The 24,206-nt window shown below is 52.4% G+C and overlaps 2 protein-coding genes and 1 long non-coding RNA gene across 4 annotated transcripts; 2 read left to right on the plus strand and 1 right to left on the minus strand.

The window, feature by feature from the left end:
* Positions 1-1,079: 1,079 nt before the first annotated feature.
* Positions 1,080-22,250, minus strand: LOC111095870. Of its 2 annotated transcripts, XR_005359452.1 has the most exons (5): positions 21,963-22,250; positions 19,228-19,308; positions 18,679-18,736; positions 15,852-15,921; positions 14,429-14,545 (listed from the first exon to the last, which is right to left on the minus strand). It is a non-coding gene; the product is annotated as an uncharacterized LOC111095870 (long non-coding RNA). The 2 variants fall into 2 exon arrangements; XR_005359451.1 differs by lacking the exons at positions 14,429-14,545; positions 15,852-15,921 and adding an exon at positions 1,080-1,314 and having other exon boundaries at positions 21,963-22,131.
* ALOX12 (arachidonate 12-lipoxygenase, 12S type) lies at positions 7,980-19,940 on the plus strand. The gene is made up of 14 exons (XM_038536594.1): positions 7,980-8,231; positions 8,733-8,934; positions 10,041-10,122; positions 10,227-10,349; positions 10,465-10,568; positions 10,827-10,987; positions 11,795-11,938; positions 12,418-12,627; positions 15,302-15,388; positions 15,614-15,783; positions 16,287-16,408; positions 18,902-19,002; positions 19,125-19,295; positions 19,417-19,940. Exons 1-14 carry the CDS (start codon positions 8,097-8,099, stop codon positions 19,594-19,596), a joined length of 1,992 nt encoding a protein of 663 aa, XP_038392522.1. The 5' UTR covers positions 7,980-8,096; the 3' UTR covers positions 19,597-19,940.
* Positions 22,251-22,363: 113 nt separating the features above from the next.
* On the plus strand, positions 22,364-24,108 carry RNASEK (ribonuclease K). The gene is made up of 3 exons (XM_038536602.1): positions 22,364-22,600; positions 23,285-23,361; positions 23,766-24,108. Exons 1-3 carry the CDS (start codon positions 22,523-22,525, stop codon positions 23,905-23,907), a joined length of 297 nt encoding a protein of 98 aa, XP_038392530.1. The 5' UTR covers positions 22,364-22,522; the 3' UTR covers positions 23,908-24,108.
* The last annotated feature ends 98 nt before the right edge of the window (positions 24,109-24,206 follow it).

Consider the following 24,206-nt stretch of genomic DNA (forward strand, 5'->3'; position numbering starts at 1 on the left):
GGTTATAAGTAAGCTTTGGGAAGGGATTCATTACAGGGATCAGGGCAGAAGGTGACACTGAAGAGTCAAAGAGAGAATGGGTGATGAGAATATCAATCAAGCCCATGACTGTTCTTGGGCTATTCCACTTGCTTGCTACATGTGTGACTTTGAGGACATTCCTTCCCCTCTTTGAGCCTTAGTGCTCTCATTTATGTAACAGAAGTAATGATATCTACTTCTCGAGTCTTGTAGAATTGCATGCATTTTCTTACTCTCATGAAACACACACACACACACACACACACACACACCACACACCCTGACTGCAGCCAATTGTTGCTTGGGATGGGGATGGCAATGTATGAATCTTAAGACAGTCAGTCTTTGCTCTCTTCAATTTACAGACACTCATGGAAAAGACAACGGTACCTAAGAATTTAATCTTGGGAAATCACTTATGTATGTGGCTAAAGTAGCAGATGGCCTATTATATACAAAACAGCTTGAAGAGCCGTCATGATTTCAGAAAGCCAAGAGGCAGGGCAGAGTCTGAAGAGGAGATGAGACTATGAGAAATACGTCGTTTTGCACCATAAGAAAAATATGGACTTTCCTCAAGTATGCCATTGCTGAGGGAGGGTGGAAGAGGGGAAAGGAGGTGAGAGGGCCTGCGAATAAACAGAAATAAGATACAGTAAGAATTTTCCACAACAAGGCACCTCTGGCTTGGGTATGGGGGTGCTGGAGGTCAGGTCAACCAGAGAGAACTTTCTGGTGGAAAGAATGACTGCAAAAAGTGTTTAGAATATAGACGGCTGATATTAAGTCTTACAAAATCTGGGCTTTATTTTAAATTTTGATATCTTGTTCAGCACATTTTTTTCTTTGCATTCATTCTGATTTTTTTTAATATTTCATTGAAATATTTTATATCTTGATTACTGAGTTTTGGGGGCCCCCTTAAATGTGCCCAACTTACTCGCCTCACCGTAGTCCCTGCCCTGGCTCTTACCCTCTCAGACCTTCAATACGAGTCTGTTACATGGAACATCTGACATCACAGGAATGGAGACCATCAGGCAAGAATGAAAATTATCTGGAAATCAGTGTAAGAAATTTTAATAATGTACAATTACAAGATAAACATTAAAAAAAAAAGAAAAAGATAAGCAGTTTGGGATGGTTAGAGGGTGCTGGCAAGGATCCAAAAAAAGGACTGGAATTGCTGTATCCTCTGTGGTAGACCTCACATTCATTTTTCTTCTACCTTTCGTTTCTCCGAGATGGAGTGAAAGGTGCAAGATGCCGTGGGCATGATCCTCTAGTTCAGTCCTTAAAAGATAAACCAGGAGTCAGATGTTGGGTCTCAAACAGAGAGCAGCAGTTGGGGCTGGAGAGAGGGTCCAGGATTAACTTGTCAACCTCTTCAGAAATGTTGAGAAGAGGAAACCTGGGTGGCTCAGTGGTTGAGAGTTGGCCTTTGGCTCAGGGCATGATCCTGGGGTCCTGGGATCGAATTCCACATTAGGCTCCCCACAGGGAGCCTTCTCCCTCTGCCTGTGTCTCTGCCTCTGTCTGTTTCTCATAAATAAATAAATAAAATCTTAAGAAAAAAGAAAGAAAGTAATGCTGAGAAGAGCCAGCTTTGGACCAAGTAAATCCAAGTAGCTTAAGAGATGTCAATCTCATGGAAGTGGGTCTAGGAGGCCTACCCAGACACCATGTTTGCTTAAAATGCAAGTTGATAACATGTAAGAATTCAGCCTGGTGTCCACACCTACTCCACCACTGATGTTGGGGAGATAAGAGCAGGGAGGAGCTCATGTCAGCCTCCTGACAGAGTCTCAGGATCCCTGTTCCACTTATTAACAATCTGGATGATTGCAACCTTTTATTTTTCTTGTGTCTAACAACCAAGCAGTGAGTACTGCTGGGGAAATCACAGCCCTGAGCCATGTTTCTCTACCTTTCTCTCTTTTATCATCCCCTTACAGAACCCATAAGACATTGGTTTCTTAATTGTGTTCTGCCCCTACCACTTGAAATGTTAATACCTTAATATATCTGTTTACACATGTGGCCCTTGGGAAGGACACAAACCACTGTAATATCCGAAACCTTGCCCTGCCCCATCTAAGGATTCAGGATCTATTCTCAGGTCCTCCATGCCTTCCTGGATTTTATCTGCCCCCTCAGGGTCTTCCCTCATCACACCCCCGTTCTCCTACACCTCAATATCTCCCTCTCACTGTCTTCCAGTCACCCGTCTCCAGCTATGGCCCTCTCTCTGTTGCCTTTGTGGCCTCCTTCCCGGGTGGGTGCACTACACTCTGATCTGCACCCTGCCTCCATCCCATTACAAAGAGCAGCATGTCCCAGGCTCCTACACACTCTCACCCAGCAATCCCACGTGGAAGAACTCTGACTAGCACTTGCCCGGCAGATGGCAGGACTAAATGCAGTGATTCACCACAACTGTTTCTACTCTGCTGAAGATTTTCACATTGGAGGTTCATCAAGAAGTTGAAAACTTAAAAAAAAAAAATTTTTTTTTTAAGTTGAAAATAGAGCTACCCTGCGACCCAGGAATTGCACTACTGGGTATTTACCCCAAAGATACAAATGTAGTGATCCGAAGGGGCACCTGCACTCCAGTGTTCACAGCAGCCGTGTCCACAATAGCCAGACTGTGGGAGGAGCCACGATATCCACCAACAGATAAATGGATAAAGAATATGTAGGATATGCATACAATGCGATACTACTCAGTCATCAAAAAAAAAAGAAAGAGGGATCCCTGGGTGGCGCAGCGGTTTGGCGCCTGCCTTTGGCCCAGGGCGCGATCCTGGAGACCCGGGATCGAATCCCACATCGGGCTCCCGGTGCATGGAGCCTGCTTCTCCCTCTGCCTGTGTCTCTGCCTCTCTCTCTCTCTGTAACTATCATAAATAAATTTAAAAAAAAGAAAGAAATCTTATTATTTGCAATGACATGGATGGAACTAGAGAATATTATGCTGAGTGAAATATGTCAATCAGGGAAAGATAATTACCATATGATTTCACTTGTGTGTGGAATTTAAGAAATAAAACAGAGGATCACAGAGGAAGAGAGAAAAAAATAAAGCAAGACAAAATCAGAGAGAGAGACAAACCATAAGAGACTATTAATCACAGGAAACAAACAGGGTCGCTGGAGGGGAGGTAATGGGGGAATGGGCATGAAGGAGGGCACGGAATGTTATGAGCACTGGGTGTCATATAAGACTGATGAATCACTGACTTCTACCTCTGAAACCAAAAATATACTATATGTTAATTAACTGAATTTAAATAAAATTTTAAAATTAAAAAATGTGTCCCCTGGTGTATTCCTCTGACTCACAAGACTCAGCATGATTGTTTTCATTTTATTTGTTTTATTTTCTTCTTATTTTTGTGGGTCTTGTTATTCTAGTGGTCTTTTATTCTTTGCCCCTATTTCTTGGACTCTAATCCAGAGAAATAAAGCCACCAAGGGCATGAGAATGTAAGTACACATTTGCCCTTCGTAGCATTCATCACATGAACACGGAGTACCACACAGCCGTTTAAAAGAATGCAGTGGTGGAATCACTACTGAACTCCAGAAGTTTCCATGAGCAACACCTCTTACTTGAGAAAAGCAAGCTTCACGAGAATGTATATAGTACGGCAAAGATATTTTTAAACAACCAAAACCAAACTGTCCTAGCAGTGTATTCATGATTGAAGAGGATTCTCTGAATGCACGGAAACTTGAGTGGACCTTTGGGGCTTACCTTGGGCATGCGTGCTAGGACTGAGGGCAGGGAGGCCACAAAAGGGCAAAAACCTGGCAGGTTTTTTTCTCTCTGCACGGACACAGCTCCCTGAGAGCAAGCCATCTGGGCCCTTCTCCAGCACCCTTCTGAGGTCCCACAAAGGCTCTTCCTTCCCTGCCACACCCTTGCTGTCTCCCACCCCACCCCAGGACTCCCTGGGTATGCAGAACCGGTGGTGGAGGGGGAGGGGCTAAATTTGCCTACAGGGTCCAAGACACTGCCTGGAAGAAAAGAGACTGAGGTCTGAATTCTTTTGTACTTGTTCAATGTTAATCAAGTCCTCTGGGAGAGACTGAGAAGGTTCTGGTAGAGATCTACCAATAGGAGAGAACACCAGGAATCCCAAAAGAGGCCCTCTGTGACTAAAGTGGGTGCTCAAATGAGTAGGCTCAGCACCAAGGCCTGACAGTTTGAAAAGCTAAAATGAGAAGCTAAAGCTGGGGACACCTCGGGGATTCAGTCAGTTGAGCATCTGCCTTCAGCTCAGGTCATGATCCCAGGGTCCTGGGATCAAGTTTTGCATCAAGCTCTCTGCTCAGCGGGGAGCCTGCTTCTCCCTCTCCCTCTGCTGCTCCTCCTTCTCATGCACTCTCTCTCTCTCTCTCTCAAATAAATAAATAAAATCTTAAAAACAAACAAAAAAGAGGCTCAAGCTGGACATGGCCCAGGCACAGCCCCCTCGCACCAGAGTCACTCTTAGGGACATTGCCCAAGCCTGTGTGAACTAAGAGTTCGGAAGCCCAGGTGTATGTGACTACTAGTGGCCCCCGCCGGGGTCCCTGCAGCACTGGGAAAGAACCTTGTCAGATCTTGCAGGATGGTGTTCCTGCAGTCACACCAGCGAGTAAGGACCTCGTGCAAGGAGGGGCACGGGAGTCCTCAAGTGACTAACTAGAAAAACAGATGATATAATTTCTCCCCTGGAATCAGGTCCTGTGTTTACACAGTCTGAAGTTATATGGTTTACAATGCCGTACCTGTACGTCCGGTTGGTCATCAAGGAACAAAGAGAAAGGTGTCCAGCCCTGTGCCCAATCTGGGCTCCAGACACCTGTGGGGCAGGGCACCCGCATCATACCCTCCACACCCACTGCAGTTCCAGTTACACTGGCCCAGGGCAGAGGAAGGGGATGAAATGGTCTTATGTTTAGGAAAACACTGTCATGAGCCTTTCTGGATCTGAAGCATAAGGGCCCATCCCCCTCACTCACAGGCCCTGAGGATGACTGGGTGAGAAGAGCTTTGATCCAGAAGCTCAACTGCCCTGCAAGGAGAGGTAATGGGAATGTGGGAGTCGGCTGTGGGCGCAGAGAACAGGGCCTGGGAGCTGAGAAGAAGGGGGCGAGGGCAGCCTTGGTGTGCTCATGTGGCAGCAGAGGACTTCCCTACGGCAAAGGGCCATGCACAATCAAGCCCTGGCCCTTCTTGGCAGCATGCAGAAAAACAAAATGGTCATCCCAAGGAAACAAAGAAAAAATTCACGTAAGAGGTTGAATTCTCCCTACTGAAAATAAGAGTTCCCTCCGGTTCCCCAGTTTGAGAGCATTTATGATAAAAAAAACTTGTCATTTTAAGTTCTTTCTCTGTCTCTTTGAAATGTGTGTAAATCTTTTGAGGAGCTAAACATGCCTCTTGTGGGCTTTATGATCCAAGAATGTCTTTCCCAAGGACCTGGGATCCGCCACTTTGAAATGTCAACATCAAAGAAAACAGCACCCCTCTTTCCCAGCTACTGTGGGAGGCTGCAAGTCTAACTTAGGTGGGCTCCTTGCTCCGGGTTGCAAAACCACCTCCCATCATAAAGATACAAGAACTTTGTGTTTCTTACAATTAAGTCTAGTAATAACACCAATGGTTATCATTACCAGGTAAAGTGAGGATGAACGGTGTGTGACAAATGGTACCATTGAGCCTCTTACTTGAGGGCAGAGTTACTGCTTATCTTGAGAGCACGGTGCATGGGCTGCACCTCCTTGACTACATGGAAGGGTAAGATTTCTGTCTTTGCAGTCTCATAGTGAGTTGCCTGAGAGGCACATCACATGCTGGTTTAATGCTTCTTCAAAAATGAAGCTGTTTCGGGGATCCCTGGGTGGCTCAGCAGTTTAGCACCTGCCTTTGGCCCAGGGCGCGATCCTGGAGTCCCGGGATTGAGTCCCACGTCGGGCTCCCGGCATGGAGCCTGCTTCTCCCTCCTCCCGTGTCTCTGCCTCTCTCTCTCTCTCTATGTCTATCATGAATAAATAAATAAATAAATCTTAAATAAAATAAAATAAAAATGGGAACATCCCACCTTTAAAAAAAATGAAGCTGTTTCTCTATCTGCTACCTTTGTGGAGAGGTTTTTCTGGGCTGGTGGTTTTTGTTTGTAATTATATTCCCCCCACCCTAACATAATGCAAGTGCTTAAAAAGGAAGAAGTGGGAGGAAGGTTCTAGAGGAGTAAGACCCCTAGTGGGAGGCTGGGGTCTTTGAAGGGACATGGAAAAACATGGAGTGGGTGCCAGGGTGGGGTGGGGTGGGGTGGGGGTCGGAAGCAGAGGAACTTCGGGGAGCGATGCAGACATTCAATGGAAAATTGTTTACAGTCTGTAAATAACAGAATAATAGCAGATAAAACCTACTGGCATCATCTAAATGTTGTAAACCTATTAATTAATTTAGCATATGCACTAACCGAGATTCTTCTCAATTATTCATTCCCCCCTCTGCCATATGACCCGCGGTGCACTAGACAGGGCGGCAAAGGTGTCACAGAACAGCAGGCAAGCAGGTTCAAGTATGGACTGATTTTGGAAATAGGTGTGAGACAAACTCTCTTATAGGCAAAAGTGACCTCTGAAAGGGTCTGTGTGGAAAAGGTCAGATCCGGCTACTACATAGGATGGGAATGTGAGCCACTTGACTGGGATATTACAGAACAGGGTGTCCCCCAAAACTGGAAGAACTGGGAGCTGGCCAGTGGCAGGCACCTAGTCTTGAGCACAGAGTATTCGGGCAGGAGTGGGTTTAGAAATAAGAAGAGGAATGGCACCCGTGAGGTTTGGAGGCCGTCTCGCAGGTCTAGAAGCCCTCTCGTCCCCAATTACCAACACGCCAAATCATTTTTGAGGGTCAGGCTCAAGAAAGCAGATTTCTTGCCCTGCCCTGACCCAGGCCACCAGACATACCCAAATAGAACCAACACTTACAGTGACCTGGAGTAGGATCTAGACAGGGACCTGCAGGAAGCTTCCTCAGATTCTGGGAGTGGGGGCTGGGGAGGGGGCAAGTCTGAGTCCAGAATCATCTTCCCAGGCCTTACTAGGTCCCTAACCAGCATGGGGCCCCTGGTTTCCTCCCCTTACAGCTACGCAGGAAGTAGCTGGAGGGAGAGGTGGAGATAAGGACAACAGGGCTGATGAAAGAAATAGGACTTGATGCCTAATAAAAGCTGTTTACATATAATTATTTAGCAGAAAACAATTCTGGTAGCGGAAGAACGGGTCCAGGTCAGTGAGAGGAGGACAAATTAGAAATTAATCTGGAACATTCTGTAGGGTGCGGGGTAAAGGGGCTGCACTTACCTAGAAAGGACAAAGGTCATGGGAACTGCCCTTCTATGTGGGTGCCTCCAGGACTCCATACTGTACCCTAACACCTCAGTCCCTAACATTTTTTGCACCTACTATGAAAGTGGGACAAAAGAAGCTTTCGCTGCCCTGCCCATGAGGGCTGTCTCAGTTTCTGGAGTACCTAGGGTCCCAAAGCTAGCATGTGTGACACTGGGCTTTGAGCTGCTACTTTTTCTAGGCTTTAGGAAACCCCTGGTGATTTCCTGCAGGAGCCAAAGGCCTTCCTGGGGCGCTGCGGGCCCAGCGCGGCCTCCCAGACCAGCCTTCCCCGGGTGCCAGCCCAGAAAACAGGCGACTCCCTCATTTGGAACACCCCCGTACCCCCTCTTCCTCCTGCTTTCCCAACAGCTTGGATCCTCATTCTCGCTGCCTCCAACCCGGGGCCCACGACCGTTCCCCCCAACCCCAGGCGGGGGGCCTCCATCCTCTCGGCCACGCCCAGGCCGGGCCCTCCCTGCCCCCCAGCCGGCTCCACCGCCGCAGGTTCGGGCTCGTCTGGGGCGGGGACTGGGGAGCGCCCGAGAGCGGTGAGGAGGGCGGGGACGCAGGCCCATCTTTAAAGGCCCGCAGCTGGCCCGAAGGCGCTCCGACACCCGCCGGCTGCCCCGGGCGATCCCCAGAGCGCGCAGGCCCCCGCTCCTGCCCGAGCTGCCAGGGCCATGGGCCGCTACTGCGTCCGCGTGACCACCGGGGCTTGGCTCTTCTCAGGCTCGCATAACCGCGTGCAGCTCTGGCTGGTCGGGGCGCGCGGGGACGCGGAGCTGGAGCTGCAGCTGCGGCCGGCGCGGGGTCAGGTCAGCGGCCGAGGGGGGTAGCCCCCCCACCTCGGCTCGTGGCGGGAGGGCGGAGCGGGGGTTGGGGGGTACCCAGGCGGCCGGAGGGGACGTGCGGGGGTGGGTGGGGAGGAGCCGGCTGGGGATGGGCTCCAGCCCTTTCTCCCTTCCGACGTGGTCCTTGCAGCCCCGGACGCTTCCCGCAGTGACCCCAGAGCCCTGTCACTGCGGGAGCGGCGGTCCGTTCAGAGGCTGTTCAGAGGGCGCGGGCGCGGGGACAGCTCAGGGACGACCCGCCGTGGATGATGGTGACGATACCCAGTCACCAAGTGCAGGCCCCGCGGGCGTTGGTCCTCGCTCCTTCGTCCGCCGCCACCACCCCCTGCCCCGACCCAGTGCGCAGGTGTCCTGAGCAGGGAGCAGGGTTGCTGTCTCCGGGGGCTCCTCAAAGGTGCCACCGACGCCCACTCCAATGGCCTGTCCTGGGCCCCTACTAAGAGTCGCCGGTCGCGGTCCCCACAGGAGGAGGAGTTTGATCTCGACATTCCCAAGGACCTGGGGCCCCTGCAGTTCGTGAAGTTGTGCAAACACCACTCCCTGGTGGACGACGCCTGGTTCTGCGACCTCATCACGGTGCGGGGCCCGGGAGCCTCCGAGGAGGCCGCCTTCCCCTGCTACCAATGGGTGCAGGGCCAGGGCGTGCTGAGCCTGCCGGAGGGCACCGGTGAGGGCAGGGGCGGGGACTCGGGTACAGGGATTGCAGACCCACCGGTGGAGTGGGGTCCGGCAGGGGGACAGTCACAGGGGCTTGGAAAAAGCAAGTGCTGGGCAGATGCAGTGGGAAGAAAGCAGGGATCAGGGGCAACGCTGTACAGCCCCAGGGTTACACCCAGATGAAGGGCTGCCAGGGAGCCTGAGATGGAAGGACAGGATCCGGAGATGCCCTCTTCCAACGAGGGGACGGACCTGGGGGCGGTAGCAATGATGGAAAACAGGAGAGCCAAGTGATAGTGGGAGGGAGATCTCTGTGTGGCTGGACAGGTGAGGGTGGGGACAGTAAGGGGGGCACATGCAGCAAGAGCTGGGGGACCCTGAGCAGGTGGCAGCTACAGGAAGGCATTAAACGGTGTGAGCCAGACAGCAGCCTTGGTTGGGAAAACCGGCTGTGTGGGACGGGGCGCACCCCGACAGCGGGGCGGGGACGAAGGAAGACAGACAATACAGAATGTGTTGCTGTGGGAAACAAGAGATGAATCCAGAGACAGACGAGGGCCAGGACAGTGACGATGGAAAGGTGGAAGATAGGACTTTGGTGCAGGTGAGCACAGGCACAGAGAGGGGCAGGAACACATCCACAAGGACAGACGACGATGGTAAATGGAGAAAGGTGAGCTCATATAGAGAAAGTCAACACAGCTGTTCCTTGGAGGACAGTGGGAGGTGTGACAGGTGAGGTTCAGGACGTGTGAAATTAAGGGAGCAACTGATGGTAGACCTGGGTGTGGTCACATGTGTGATTGAGATCTTATCAGCCTAATTAAGGTGATTAATCCAACCATAGCTATTGGTGAAATAGGCTCAGGCAGGAAAGGAAAATCAACAAGAAAGGGTGACAAAACGACAGGTTTTTGTCTTAAGGCAAGGGATGAGCACTGAGAGCTGAGAATCCAGGAGGGCCAACTTGGCCGAGATGGGATGCGAGTGTCTGGGTGAACAGTGGAGTGAGGCACAGCAACAGAGCAGCACTGAGCACTCCAGCTCCGACTACGAGACGGGGAGAGCACTGGACCACACAAATCGCTGTGGCCAATCCTTTTACTGTCCCCCCAGCACGCCTGGCAGGAGATAATGCACTGGATGTGTTCCAGAAGCATCGAGAGAAAGAACTGAAGGAAAGACAAAAGCTGTACTGGTGAGTGCTGGCCCACTAGCCCCTGGCACAGTCCCCCCTTCCCCGACCCCACCCCCCCTCACGGACCCAGATACCCTCCCTGAAGCCTGGTCCCCATCTCCTAGCTGGGACACCTGGAAGGAGGGGCTGCCCCTGACAATTGCAGCCGGGTGTCAGGATGATCTGCCTCCAAATATGAGATTCCATGAGGACAAGAGGCTGGACTTCGAGTGGGCACTGAAGGCGGGGTGAGGAAAAGCCTGGCACTCAAAGCAGAACGGGGCCAGGAGGTCCCAGAATGGTGGTCAAGAGTGAGGGCCTGAGGGGTCAGCGACTGGCTTCATGTCTCCACACTTGTCCTAGGGCACTGGAGATGGTCCTCAAACGCATCTACACTCTCCTGAGCTCCTGGAACCACCTGGAGGATTTTGATCAGATCTTCTGGGGCCAGAAGAGCATTCTGGCTGGTCAGTGGTTGCCCCAGGTCTCTATACATCCCTGATGGCCCCTTTTGATGACCCGACCCTCACACCTGACAGCCCCCCATGACTCCTTCCCAGCTGAGGCCTTATGAGGCCTCCAGAATGAAAAGCCAGAGGCTGGAGACAGGGCGGTCGTGTGCCTGGGCCCCGCGGGTCATGTGCCTGGGCCCCCTGAGCCTGGAGGAAAGAGGGGCATCTGGGCTGTGATAAATATCCCCTCCTGCACTCCACCTGACCCCACAGAGAAGGTTCACCAGTGCTGGCAGGATGATGAGCTTTTTGGCTACCAGTTCCTCAATGGCGCCAACCCCATGCTGTTGAGACGCTCTGCCTGCCTGCCCTCCCGTCTAGTGCTGCCCCCAGGGATGGAGGCACTTCGGGCCCAGCTGGAGAGAGAGCTCCAGGTACTTCCTCCCACCCTGTGCTGTGTGGGGAGGAGAAGTGGTGAAGGGGAGGGACCAAAGGTAAGTCAGGGGAAGGGAGGCTTGGTCACCCATGGTGCCTAGGTGCAGAGTCCTGTGCTGGAAAAGCCTAGGGATGACACAGGGCATACAGGGAAAGTAAAAGGAGCTCCCAGGATGGAGGGATGAATTCCCAGGGCACAGGTAGGGTCAGAGATGTTAGTAGGGACAGTGACATTCCCTGGCTGATGTCCATACTCCCAACACCAGCATCATGGGCGGGGAGAAAGGTGGAGGAAGCGCTGTCAGGTGTGCAAACCTGGGGAGGTTTCCCAGAGGAGAGCTGGGTTTGGAAGAGACAAGCTGGATGCGACCAGGTGCAGGCATGCGCTGGATTCAGTGGTCGCGGTAGTTGGGGGGCCTTCTGGGGATTACTTAGCAGAAGAGGAGACTTGGGGAGGAAGCGAAAGAGTTCTGTTTGCTGAGTTGGTGGGCGCCACACACAAGGAGCAGACCACTGAAGGGGATGGCGAGGGGGACCAGCCAGCTTTACAAAAGGACAGCTTACAATCCCTGTAGCACAGACCGGACAAGCAGGCCCAGTTCCGAACCCAGATCTGCCACCATGCGTGCTGCTTGTTTACTCACTAGATACAATGAGAGGAATTGGACCAGATGCTCCAGTTCTGCCAACAGGACTCTGGTACCGACCATGACAATGGCAAGAAGCTAGATAAACGTCTCCTCCTTTGCCTTGGCCCTCAGGTGCACTTTCAGCTCTGACCATAGGCACATTCCTCCCCTCCCCAGAATGGTTCTCTGTTCGAGGCTGACTTCATCCTCCTGGATGGACTTCCAACCAATGTGATCCGGGGAGAGAAGCAGTACCTGGCTGCCCCCCTCGTCCTGCTGAAGATGGAACCCAATGGGAAGCTGCTGCCCATGCTTATCCAGGTAAGGTGCCCTGGGCATCCCCACACACACACACCACTCTCTGTTCACCCCAACCTCTGCTCCCGGGGGTCCAGCCCCCTGCTTCCTAGCTCCCAAACTCCATCCTTACACAATAAGACCTGTCTTCTTGTCCCTCTTTGTCTGCTTGCAGTCTGGTTTCCCCTGACTCACCCAACTGGAAGGTCTTGTTCTGCTCAAGAGTCATAAGGGCCTTTTGGAGTCTCACCCAAAGACTAAGCCATCCAGTGGCTCTCAAACTTTAGGGGGGCACCACAGTGATTCAGGAGGTCTGGGGTGGGGACTGAGAATGTGCATTTCTAACTAGTCCCAAAGTGCTGCTGTTGCTGGTTTGGGAACATGGTTTGAGAAACGCTCTAATCTCTCTGGAGCCTTACTCATCCGCAGTTCCCCCGGAATGCTGAGCAGAATGGCACCCATAAAGCAGAAGTTCAATTAACGGCTTGATTTTATGTTTGCAGATCCAGCCTCCCGGCCCCAGCTCCCCCACCTCGCCGCTGTTCCTGCCCTCAGACCCCCCACTTGCCTGGCTCCTGGCAAAGGTCTGGGTCCGAAATTCAGATTTCCAACTGCACCAGCTCCAGTATCACCTGCTAAACACTCATCTGGTGGCCGAGGTCATGGCTGTGGCCACCATGAGGTGCCTCCCGGGGCTGCACCCTGTCTTCAAGGTATATCCTCCACCCTCTGGGTCCTAGGTCACACCCCAGAGAGAGGAAACAGCCCGATATGAAAAGATATTGCAACAACATATCTCTATCGGTTTGTGAAAAAAAGCAGGGGGACAAGAAGGAAGACTATGTACGCTAAAACTTAAAGTACAAGTTGAGTCACTGACCATTCCTTCTGGACATCTTATTGCGGAGCCCTCTGAAATTCTTGGAGGGCCGATGATCTAGCAATGGGCCTGGAGTAATAGCCACAATGCTGTTTGTAAAACAACAGTCTTGTTCCTGCGTTAGGAGGCTCCCTATTTAGCCAGGAGGACAAGTGATGCCTGTGAGAACCATCCAGAGACCAATATCTGGAATGAGAATTCGAAACCACAGGAGACAGTCTACAAAAACCATAGAATTGATGGAGAATGTTCTCCCCCAACCGAGAAGGTTGATAAGTGGGAACAGGTCAAAAGGCCGGCGGCACACCCCAGCAGGCTACTTATACCTGCCCAGGAGACAGGTGGAGGAAGACAGGCACTGGCAAGATGATCGGAATGAAAAGGGAAAAGGAATAAAACACTTGGTGGAGACAGGGGAACTGCAGCTGCAGCGTGCCTGGGTTTCAGACTGGAGAGAGAGAGGCCAGAGGTCCAGGCTCCTGTAGCACCCAGGAACCCACCAGGCAGGGGTGCAGTAATGACCTAGAAATACTGAAATTTTATAAAAGAGTGAGTCGAGTATCCATTGCCAGGCAGAAGACAGCAAAATAAGACTTGTGGGTGCTTAAAAAAGTGTTCTCGAAACATTGACAACACTTCAAGACAGAGACGTGGCAGAGAAGGGACAAAACTGATGCAAGCATGTCAGAAACAGGACAGTCAGGAGAAGAGCCAGTCTGGAAGCAAAGATGAGGGGGTTCCATGTTAAGTACAAGCAACTGGAACAATGGCAGGCCATGCACATGAGTTGCAGCTGGGGGCTTCAGCTGAGGGCTTCCTGAGCCCCCAAAACTGGCCACTAGTAGCCATGTGTGGCCTCTCCAAGCCTAGGATAACACACCCAAGATAGGGACCAGTGTGCACAGCAGAATCTTGGATTTTACGGATGTCGTGGTGCTCCTGCATCACCATCCTCTGCTCATCTGGGATAGGCTGGGCTTCGGTTTGTGCTTGAGATCCCCCGTCACTAGGTCAGCTTTGTCCCCACCAGCATCCACTCCCCACAACCTTGCCCCATGGCAGACAGCAGAGTTGTTACCAGTCCTGCAGGAGAGTATGCAGCCTGCTCAGGTCACAGAGGTTCCATGTGCAGGCTCTGGTTTGGATGCTGCAGAGCGCATCTGGAATCGTGACCTCAGCACCTCCCAGATGCGGGCTCAGTGCCCTCATCTCTAAATGGGGATCACAGGAGCTCCATCGTGGGGTCATGAAAGGACAGAACGACAGAACATAACCACGGAACACCAAGTAAAAGCTATTGAACACTTTAGTTCTTGCAGTTACTGCTACTGTTATTAGGGGTTGTTTGTCCTCAGGTATCCGCTCTCCTCCAGTGGACTCTGGGCCTTCTAGGACACTCAGTGTCCTTCAGGAACTTTCTTTTTTTTTTTTTTTTTTTTTTTAAATTTTTTTTTTAATTTTTATTTATTTATGATAGTCACAGAGGGAGAGAGAGAGAGAGGCAGAGACACAGGCAGAGGGAGAAGCAGGCTCCATGCACCGGGAGCCCGATGTGGGATTCGATCCTGGGTCTCCAGGATCGCGCCCTAGGCCGAAGGCAGGCGCCAAACCGCTGCGCCACCTAGGGATCCCATTCAGGAACTTTCTGGAAAGCTTCAGACCAATGCGAGCTGCTTTGATATCTTGCCACCCAAGGCACCACTTGGGCCCTTCCCTGTGTGCAGCATCTACACCTCAGATAAATAGCAACACTGCACGACAGTGGCACATAAACCAGGTGTAAATAAAACAGAATAGTTTCAGATCTAGGAAATAGCTGAGAGGATCAGATAGCCTTTTTAAAATGCTAATAAAAGGCTCTTTGTTAAAGCTATTAAAAGTAGAGGGATCTAACTGCCCAGCTGGGGGTCGGGGCAGGTGTGGCGTCAGCAGGCAGCTCCGAGTGGCTCCTGCAGGTGACTCAGAACCCACCCCCAAGAAGGTACGTGTCCCCATGTCCCCACCGCCACCACCACCCCCGCCCCAACAGGGAAGCAGCCAGAGGATGGAGGTGGGGCTTTGCTAACAGCACGGAGGCTGCCCAGCTGTGAGAACGTGAATGACAGTAACATAAAAGAGGATAAGAAGGGGGTGATGTTGGAAGACACCCACATTCAAGGTGGGAACAATAACGTGGTAACGGCTCCCACGTGGGAGGCTCCAAGCCAGCTCAACCCTGTAATCACCCCCAATGACAGATGAATACTCAGGGGGTCTGTGACCTTGGATGAGCCCCAAAGTTTGTACTAATAGTACAGACTGAAACCTGGGTCAGCTTGGTGCCAGAGCCCACCGTGCTCTGCAGTAAAAAGCACAGGCAGGACTGATCCAAGCAGCAGATGGGCCTGTCTAGGCAGCAGCACACAAGCCTCTAGAGGGGACAAGGCCACCAGGGAGGGTGCCATGCCCCATGACCAAGGGCCCAGCGTGGCCTTCGTAACCAGCCCCTCTGGCCTCCTCCACCTCAGCTCCTGATCCCGCATATCCGCTACACCATGGAGATCAACACGCGGGCCAGAACCCAGCTCATCTCAGAAGGGGGAATATTCGATAAGGTGAGGAGGCTTAGGGTGCTGGGGGCTGGGGACACTAATCACCCGGCTCTCCGTGACCTCCTGCCACTTTCAGGAGCCCAGACTGACTGTGGGAAAGTCAGTCTCAACTGTCTCAAACTCTGAGCCTGTCTCCCTACACTGTGTCATTCTGTGCAGCCCCGCCTCTGAGCCCTGTACACTATGCTCCATCTGTTCTCTCATGGCCTCTGCTCATTGTCGTCCCAGGTGGTGAGCACGGGTGGAGGGGGCCATGTGCAGCTGCTCCGTCGGGCCATGGCTCAGCTGACCTACCGTTCCCTCTGTCCTCCTGATGACCTGGCTGACCGGGGCCTGCTGGGGATCCCAAGTGCCCTCTATGCCCACGATGCTCTACGGCTCTGGGGGATCATTGCCCAGTGGGTGAAAGTGGCCACTGAGAGATGGAGGGGTGCCAGGGCGGGGGAGAGTGGGGCTCTGACCTGACCTGAGGTCAGCATGGTGCCAAAATCCACAGGAAACAAGAAGGTCTGGACAGGAAGGGCAGGATCTGAACCCTGGGGAGACAGGAAGTCGGGAGGCAATGGGGAGGATCTAAGGATGGGGATGGTGAGACAGGAAGTGCAGATAGATGAAGCTGTGGGTGGGTAAACCCTGGGGTCTGGTGGAGTCAGAGATTTTGATGGAAAGAATGCTTTTCAGCCATGGGTCCAAAATTCTTAAAACTAATTCTTAAAATGTTTCCTTCCTTTCTAAATCAGTGTTCAGAGAGACCTAGGGAACATCCCCCAAAACAAGTCTTGTAAGATCGGTTCCCAGATCCAGTGGGAGTCAGCCGGGCAGAGGCTGCAGGAAAGGTGTGGAGCTGGGAGGTGGGCGCATTCTTCTCTCAAGGAGCTCACCTGCCTACTCCTCTGGGTAGGTACGTGGAGGGCATTGTCCACCTCTTCTACCACCGGGATGACGTCGTGAGAGGGGACTCTGAGCTGCAGGCCTGGTGTCGGGAGATCACTGAGGTGGGGCTGTGCCACGCCCAGGAGCGAGGTAGGATCCCTCCCCAGAGATGGGAGCCCCTGGGACACTCTGCCCCGAGCCCCTTCTCAGTCCTGTCGTCCTGGGCTCAGGACCCCAACCCCTTATCACACCCCTCTCTCCAGCCAGGGACAAGGCATCTGAATCCCATTCCCACCTCCTAAGACTCCAGACTATTTTAGATATACAGGGGCTGTCCTGCTCAGACACCCTGGCCATCAACCTTTACCACCACCCCCTTGCCCGAGTCACAGATGACCCTAATCCACCAGAGCACGGGGCCCAAGAAGACCAGAACCACAACCAGTGAAGGATCCACCCAGGCTCTGCTGGGGCTTGTGTTCTTTTCATGGTTGTCTGCTTTCCCTTGTGAGGATGTATATAAATGCGAGAAGTTTCCACCAAAACACATGATGTCAATGCTGCTTTCCCTTCCTTCTCTTCCTGCCTGCTACTGTCCAGCACACATGTGCACATACACACATACACACACACATACACACACACACACATACACATTCTGGGTACACTGCACATTTCCCACAGTATAGTCATCTCCAGGACAAGCTCAGTACTGTACAAGCACTGGCACAAACCGGAACTCCCTGCAGAGCTGCTCGGTGCCACATTTCTTTATTATTTTTTTTAAGATTGTATTATTTATTCATGAGAGACACACAGAAAGGCAGAGACACAGGCAGAGGGAGAAGCAGGAAGCCCAATACAGGACTCGATCCCAGGACCCCGGGGTCACGTCCTGAGCCAAAGGCAGATGCTTAACCCCTGAGTCCCCCAGGCGTCCCAAGGGGCCAGGTTTTTGGGACCAATCTTACCTCCTCTCCCCTTGGCTGGGATCTAGCCGCCACTGTGAGCAACCCCACCTGCATTTTCACCTCTGGGGAAGAAACAGCCTTTCTCATCCCTTCTGTGCTGCCCCTCACTCATCATGCCAGCATCTCTGCCTCTGTGGGACAACCGCAGACGTTTATGAACCAGAGGGCCACTACGGCCAGGCCCGGGGATGCGGCCAGCAATAAACCAATGCCTGAACTCACTCTCCCGGGACCAAACTCTGCCTTGCACGTCTCAGAACCGTCCCTGAGGTCCCACATGCCCCCAGAAGACCCCTCTCTTCCTTGCTCTCCCTGCTTCTCTTCTCCACAGCCACTATCTACATTTGGGAAACAAAAATAAACATTCATATGTCAGCTTTAATCTCCAACTGCCTCTCATCCTCTCTGTCTCCACCCCCCTCGGTTCTCATTGTGCACTTTGCCTAATTTTCCCAACAGCCTTTCTAGAGGAAATCCACTGAATTATAAACAGCTTGAGAGCAGCAGTCAGGAACCTGAATTCAAGGTCAGCCTTGGCCTCTTCCCAACTATGCGATCCTGACAAGCAGTTTTCTCTCTCCGTTTTTTTTTTTCTTTCTTTCTTTTAAATCTACAGAAAGGGACTGATTATATTTCTTCCACTTAACCGATAGAATTAGTGGCTCTCGGAGTCACCACCTCCACTGTAAAATCAGTTGCCCGAGATAACCTTTGTGGAAAGTTTCTCTTGCCTGTAACACTATGAATATGTGATTTCTCTTGTTCATCACTTTATAACTCAGGCACTTACAATCCCCTTTTGGGAATAGGAGGAAATGTCCCTCCTATAAATAAATTTTATTTATTTACTCATGAGAGACACAGAGAGAAAAGCAGAGACACAGGCAGAGGAAGAAGCAGGCTCCCATCCCAGGGCCAGGATTGTGCCCTGAGCCAAAGGCAGCTGCTGAACCACTAAGCCACCCAGGCATCCCTATCCCTAACTTCTTAACCACTTTTTGAGGCAGAAGATATTCAATCACTCAGACTTTTCAGCCCCCAGCCCCTCCACAATAATTATTATTTATGGAGCATTTATTATATACTAGGTGATTTCAATATAGTATCTCATTTATAAAGCGGGTATCATCCACATTTTATAGGTGAAGAAATGGAAGTTCAGGGAGAGATTAAGTAATCGGGCTAAGGCACCCAAATTATATTGCTTGAATCTGAATTGAAACCCAGGTCTAATGCAAATATATTTGAATAAATAAACAAATGAATACCCATCAATGCTAAAATACAGTTGACCCCCAAACAGTGCAGGAAGGAGGGATGATTTGGGGCACAGACCCTTCCCCACACACACTGAGCAGTCAAAAATCTGCAAATAACTCTGGACTTCCCCACCAAAAAACAACAACAACAAAAAACTACTAAGAGCCTACTATTGACTGGAAGCCTTACCAAGATCATAAAGAGTCAATTCACCCGTATCTTGCATGCTCACATCTGGTCAAATGAACTAGGGAAGAGAAAATATGAAGAAAACTATAAGGAAGAGCAAATACATTCATGTACAATAAAAAATTCGCATAAAAACGGACCCAGGCAGTTCAAACCCAACTCGTGTAGACATCACTTCCCTCTTCTCACACTGGAGCCTCTAAATCCCGTTCCTCTCTGCCAGGTTTCCCCATCTCCTTCCAGTCCCGGAAGCAACTGTGCCACTTCCTTACCATGTGCATCTTCACATGCACTGCTCAGCACGGGGCCATCAACCAGGGCCAGGTAGGACAGCCGAAAGCCCAGGTTCCTGAAAGCAAGTGTCTGGCCCTGGGGATTCTGAAGGGAAAGCTTGGGGTTCAAAGCATAAGGATCAGGATCCTAGGGTTGCAGTTTTCTTCCCCCAGCTGGACTGGTATGCCTGGGTCCCTAATGCCCCATGCACAATGCGGATGCCCCCACCTACCACCAAGGAAGAGGTGAAAATGGCTACAGTGATGGGCTCACTACCTGATGTCCGACAGGCTTGTCTTCAAATGACCATCACGTGGCATCTGGGTCGCCGCCAGCCAGACATGGTAAGAGGGGACCCTGGAAAAAAGGGAAATTACAGTTGGAAGGGAAGTCAGAGTGAAGAGTCTGGCTCTACACACTTCTGCCTCCAGACTAGGAACTGACTGATCCTTTTTCCTTTCCTAGGTGCCTCTGGGACATCACAAAGAAAAGTATTTCTCAAGCCCCAAGGCCAAGGCTGTATTAAACCAATTCCAAACAGATTTGGAAAACCTAGAAAGAGAGATTACAGCCCGGAATGAGCAGCTCGACCTGCCCTATGATTACCTGAAACCCAGCCGCATAGAGAATAGTGTCACTATCTGAGCCCCGCAGTATCCTCCCCACATACACACAAGACTTCAGATCGGCTCTGGGGCTCACATGCCCATCTCGAACGTCATGGTTTCCAAAGTCTCTGATGCTAACACTCTATTTTCTCCCCCAACCAAATCCCCTATGTCAATATGCCACTAGCCCAGGGTGGGGCGGCAAACCTCTTCTGTAAAGGGCCACATAATAAATATTTTAGGCTTTGTAGGCCACAGTCTCTGTCACAACTACTTCCCCTCCCCTGATAGAGCAGAAAAGTGCCCCAAATGACATGTAAGTGCATGAGTGTGACCGTGTTCCTGGAAAACTTTATGAGCAGTAAAGTATGAAAGTATGAACTGCCCGTGTCACAAAATAACTCTTCTTTTGGTTTACTCCAAACATTTAAATATGCAAACAGAAAGCGTGCTCTTCTAGAGGGACAAGCATAGGCTGTGGGCTGGATTTGACCCTCAGGGGCCGTATTTGCACAGGGCTACATCGCACTAGCCTGAGGCACTGATCCTACTTGCCACACATCCAGAGAATGATCAGAGGTGGGACACAGAAGATTTCTTGCATAAATCAACTACCTCAACTAACTCTCCTTTCCCAGGACCTAGACATCCTGCATGGTGGCCAACCTAAAACTTCCTGACTCTGCTTTGGCAACTTTCCCTCCACTCTGTTCCCCCTATTCACACACCTACCCCCCCCCCACCCGCCCAAAGTCCTTGAGTAATCCTTCCCCAGTCTCATGAAAAAGAGACATAAAATTCATGTCCCAAGGCCACTTTCCCAGCCTCTGTAGTCTCTTGGGGTCTACGTATTTCTCTGGATCCAAGTTCTCTCTCACAACCTGTTTAAGAACGATGTACATAAAAAAATAAAATAAAAAGAACGATGTACATAAAATAAATGAACAAAAAAAAATGCCATAAAGTTGTTAATCACTGTTAGTGTCTCTTTGTGTGGTTCTGGGGTCTTGGGACCCAAATGACCCCTTCCAACTGTGCTGTGATCACTATCCTCACCAGAATGGGTACAACAAGCTCAGTGCAAAACTGTGTTCTTCAAACACCCAACTTCCCGAAAAAATTATTACAGATCTGCCTCTCACTGGTGAAGCATACAAACTTTTTCTTTGGAGGGGCACCTGGGTGGCTCAGTGGTTGAGCATCTGCTTTTGGCTCACATGGAGATTCTGGGGTCCTGGGATGGAGTCCCACATCGGGCTTCCCGCAGGGAGCCTGCTTCTCCCTCTGCCTGTGTCTCTGCCTCTCTCTCTGTATGTCTCATGAATAAATAAAATCTTTTTTTTAATTTGGGTTTTTCTGTTTTTATTTTTTTTAAGATTTTTTATTTATTTATTTACAGAGATGCAGAGAAAGAGAGGCAGAGACACAGGTAGAGGGAGAAGCAGGCTCCATGCAGAGAGCCCGACGTGGGACTCGATCCAGGGTCTCCAGTAACACGCCCTGGGCTGCAGGCGGCGCTAAACCGCTGCGCCACCGGGGCTGCCCAATAAAATCTTAAGGAGAAAAAAAAAACCTTTTTCTTTGGAGAGGATGACCCATACATATTTTTTAAAAGATTTTATTTATTTATTCATGAGAGACACAGAGAGAGGCAGAGACACAGGCAGAGGGAGAAGCAGGTTCCTCACAGGGTGCCTGATGTGGGACTCGATCCCGGAACTGGTATCATGCCCGAGCCAAAGGCAGACGCCCAACCGCTGAGCCACCCAGGCGTCCCCACCTATACATATTTTTTAAAATCTTGGACCCCACCTTCTCAAAGGACCTATGATCGGTTTCCTTGGTTTACAGTAGAGAAGCAAAGTGACCATACCCAGCTCTCCAATACATTTAGCATGACCACTCATCCTCACCACCTGTTCCCTGGGTTTGCTTTCCCTGCGCTTTTCCTAAAGCCCACACTTTTCCTGGATTCTGCATCCAAAACTTGGAATTCAGTATCCCCTGTTTGGGAACAAAATGTTACTTAGGGGCGCCTGGGTGGCTCCAGCGGTGAAGTGTCTCCCTTCAGCTGAGGTCATGATCTCGGCGTCCTGGGACCGAGCCTCGCATCAGACTCCCTGCTTGGTGGGGAGCCTGTTTCTCCCTCTCCCTCTGCCTACTTACGCTCTGTCAAACGAATAAAAATCTTTACCCTCCCCCCCAAAAAAGTTACTTAATTAAGCACTCCCAATGCCAGGAACCCGTGAAACTTCAAAGCGCTCCGGCCACAGCTGCGCTCGGCGTCGGGCAGGGGGTCCCTATATCCTTTCACGGTGTCACAACATCTCCGTCTGGAGGCAGGGATGCGGAGACGGGAGACAGGGGCGTCTCTCCCGGGGTAAACCCCCAAGTCTCACTTACCATGCCCCCATGACAGGACACCACCCGAAAAAAGGTATCTGACGGGAAAGCCGGGTAGTTCGGATCCCCAGCACCTAAGAGCCCGTCGCCCGGGTGACCAGGGGCTCCGCCAGACCCGCTCGGCCCTAGGCCTGGCGTTTGCGGGCTCCGCGTCACGTGACTTGCCCGAGCCAGTCACGTGACGTGCTGGGTCCTTCCATGCCGGCCTGGCGGTGGCGGGCGAGGGGGACAAGAAGCGGAAAGCGTTGCTCCCACGATGCCCGCGCCCCCGCTACACGGGTCCTAACGGGCTCCTGAGGGGTTGTCTCGGCCTCACACACCGCCTTCCCTGCTGGGGACCCGGGAGGGCCCGGACGCGCCCCGCCGTCCCCGCCCGGCGCCCCCCACCCCGGCGCGATGGTGGAGGCCGGAGGCCACGCCCCCGTGGCCGAGCTCCTGGCGGCCGGTCCTCCGCGGCGCGAGACCCGCAGTCCAGCTCGCTCTTCCTTGGCGCGTCCGGGCCTTCCTCTCGCCGCCTTCCTGCTCGGTCCGCAGCTCGGCGATCCCCGGCCCCATTCTTCATGGCGTCGCTCCTGTGCTGTGGGCCCAAGCTGGCCGCCTGCGGCATCGTCCTCAGCGCCTGGGGAGTGATCATGTTGGTGAGGGGACCGCCCGGCGAGGGCCGGACCGGGCCCGAGGGGGCCCCGGGGACGGGGGCCGGAAGGCTGGGAGCCTGCGGGCCTTAGGAAGCAGCAGGCAGTCTGGACGGGGGTGGGGGGTGGTGATTAGCCGCTGGGGAACGAGACAGCCGAGATTGAGAAATGGGGAACTCGAGCGGGGAGGGGGGGGGGTGTGGAGCTGGAGCTGGAGCTTGGAGCCCGAACCACGGCTGGTAAACCTGGAGACACTTCCCCACCCTCCCACCCCCCCGTTAGAGGAGGAAGAGCTGGGGTCTCGAGCGATGCCTTCGCTGAGTGGAGGGCAGTGCGGAAAGGGAACGCTTGTTCCCCAAATGGGCATCTGGTGGGGGGAGGGGTCGTGTTTCCCCAGGATCACCCGCCCCACTCTAGGAAGAAATCCTAGGAAGTGCTGATTTCCCCTGACCGCTTCCTCCCAGTCCCGTGACAATGACGCCCCTGGAGAGGAGGATCATCGGGTGGCTCACTGTTGCTGCCCTTGCACCAGCTCACGCCCTGATCCTGGTTCCAGCAGCAGCCACCCCAACCCCAGCGCGTTCTGGTAGCTCCCAGACCCAGATGTTGTGGCTACAGAAGTGGGAGGGGTTTAGAGGCGGACCAGGTTAGGTGCTTGCGTTCATCAACCTATCCGTCACCTCTTTGCAGATAATGCTCGGAATTTTTTTCAACGTCCATTCCGCTGTGCTGATCGAGGACGTTCCTTTCACCGAGAAAGATTTTGAGTAAGTAGGTGGGAGAGACGGAGCTGGGGGCAGGTTTGCGAGGTGGCAGAGGCGGGGCTGGAGGGCAGGTGTGCAAGGTGGCAGGTAACTGCAGGTGGCAGGATGCTTGCGGGCCCCTCGAGGCTGGAGAACTGCGTGCAGGGAGCTTTTCTCCTTAGCGCACTTTGGAGTCAGGCCTCAGCAGCCACCCCAAACCCAACACTCCAGATGTGGCTTCCTCGGTAGTTTACTTGACTTCCCCGGGCCGCCTGGTGGGTGCAACTTTAAAGCTCACCCCATAGGGTTAGGAGGAAGCTCGAATAATAGGTGTACAAGCGCTTGGGATGGTGCCTGGCCACAGTGCCCGGGAAAGGCTGGCCGCGAGGAATGCTTCTGACACTCGTCTACCTGATTCCCACCCCCAGGAAAGACCCTCAGAAAATATATGACCTTTACGAGCGAGTCAGCTACAACTGTTTCATCGCCGCGGGCCTTTACCTCCTCCTCGGAGGCTTCTCTTTCTGCCAAGTTCGGCTCAACAAGCGCAAGGAATACATGGTGCGCTAGGCACGGTCGCGTCTCGCCTGTCCAGCTCCCGACTCTATTTAAGGACTCTACCCACCCGCCCCCATGCCGGCGCCCTCCGTGGGATCCCCTTTCCCTGCGGCGAGACTGAACCCCTTGTCCTCCGGTCTCCGGCCCCCGCGGAGAGAGGCCGGGGCTGGCCGTCCCCCGTCCGTCCACAATAAAGCGAAGCTGCCCTCTTGAGCCGCGTGTCTGTGCTTGGGTACTGGGACGGGCACCGGGTGGAGGGTGAGGGCGCTGCAGACCGGCCTCCGAGTCCCGACCCGCCGACGGAAGTGGAG

Source organism: Canis lupus, chromosome 5 (assembly GCF_011100685.1).
Source record: "Canis lupus familiaris isolate Mischka breed German Shepherd chromosome 5, alternate assembly UU_Cfam_GSD_1.0, whole genome shotgun sequence".
Taxonomy (NCBI): domain Eukaryota; kingdom Metazoa; phylum Chordata; class Mammalia; order Carnivora; family Canidae; genus Canis; species Canis lupus.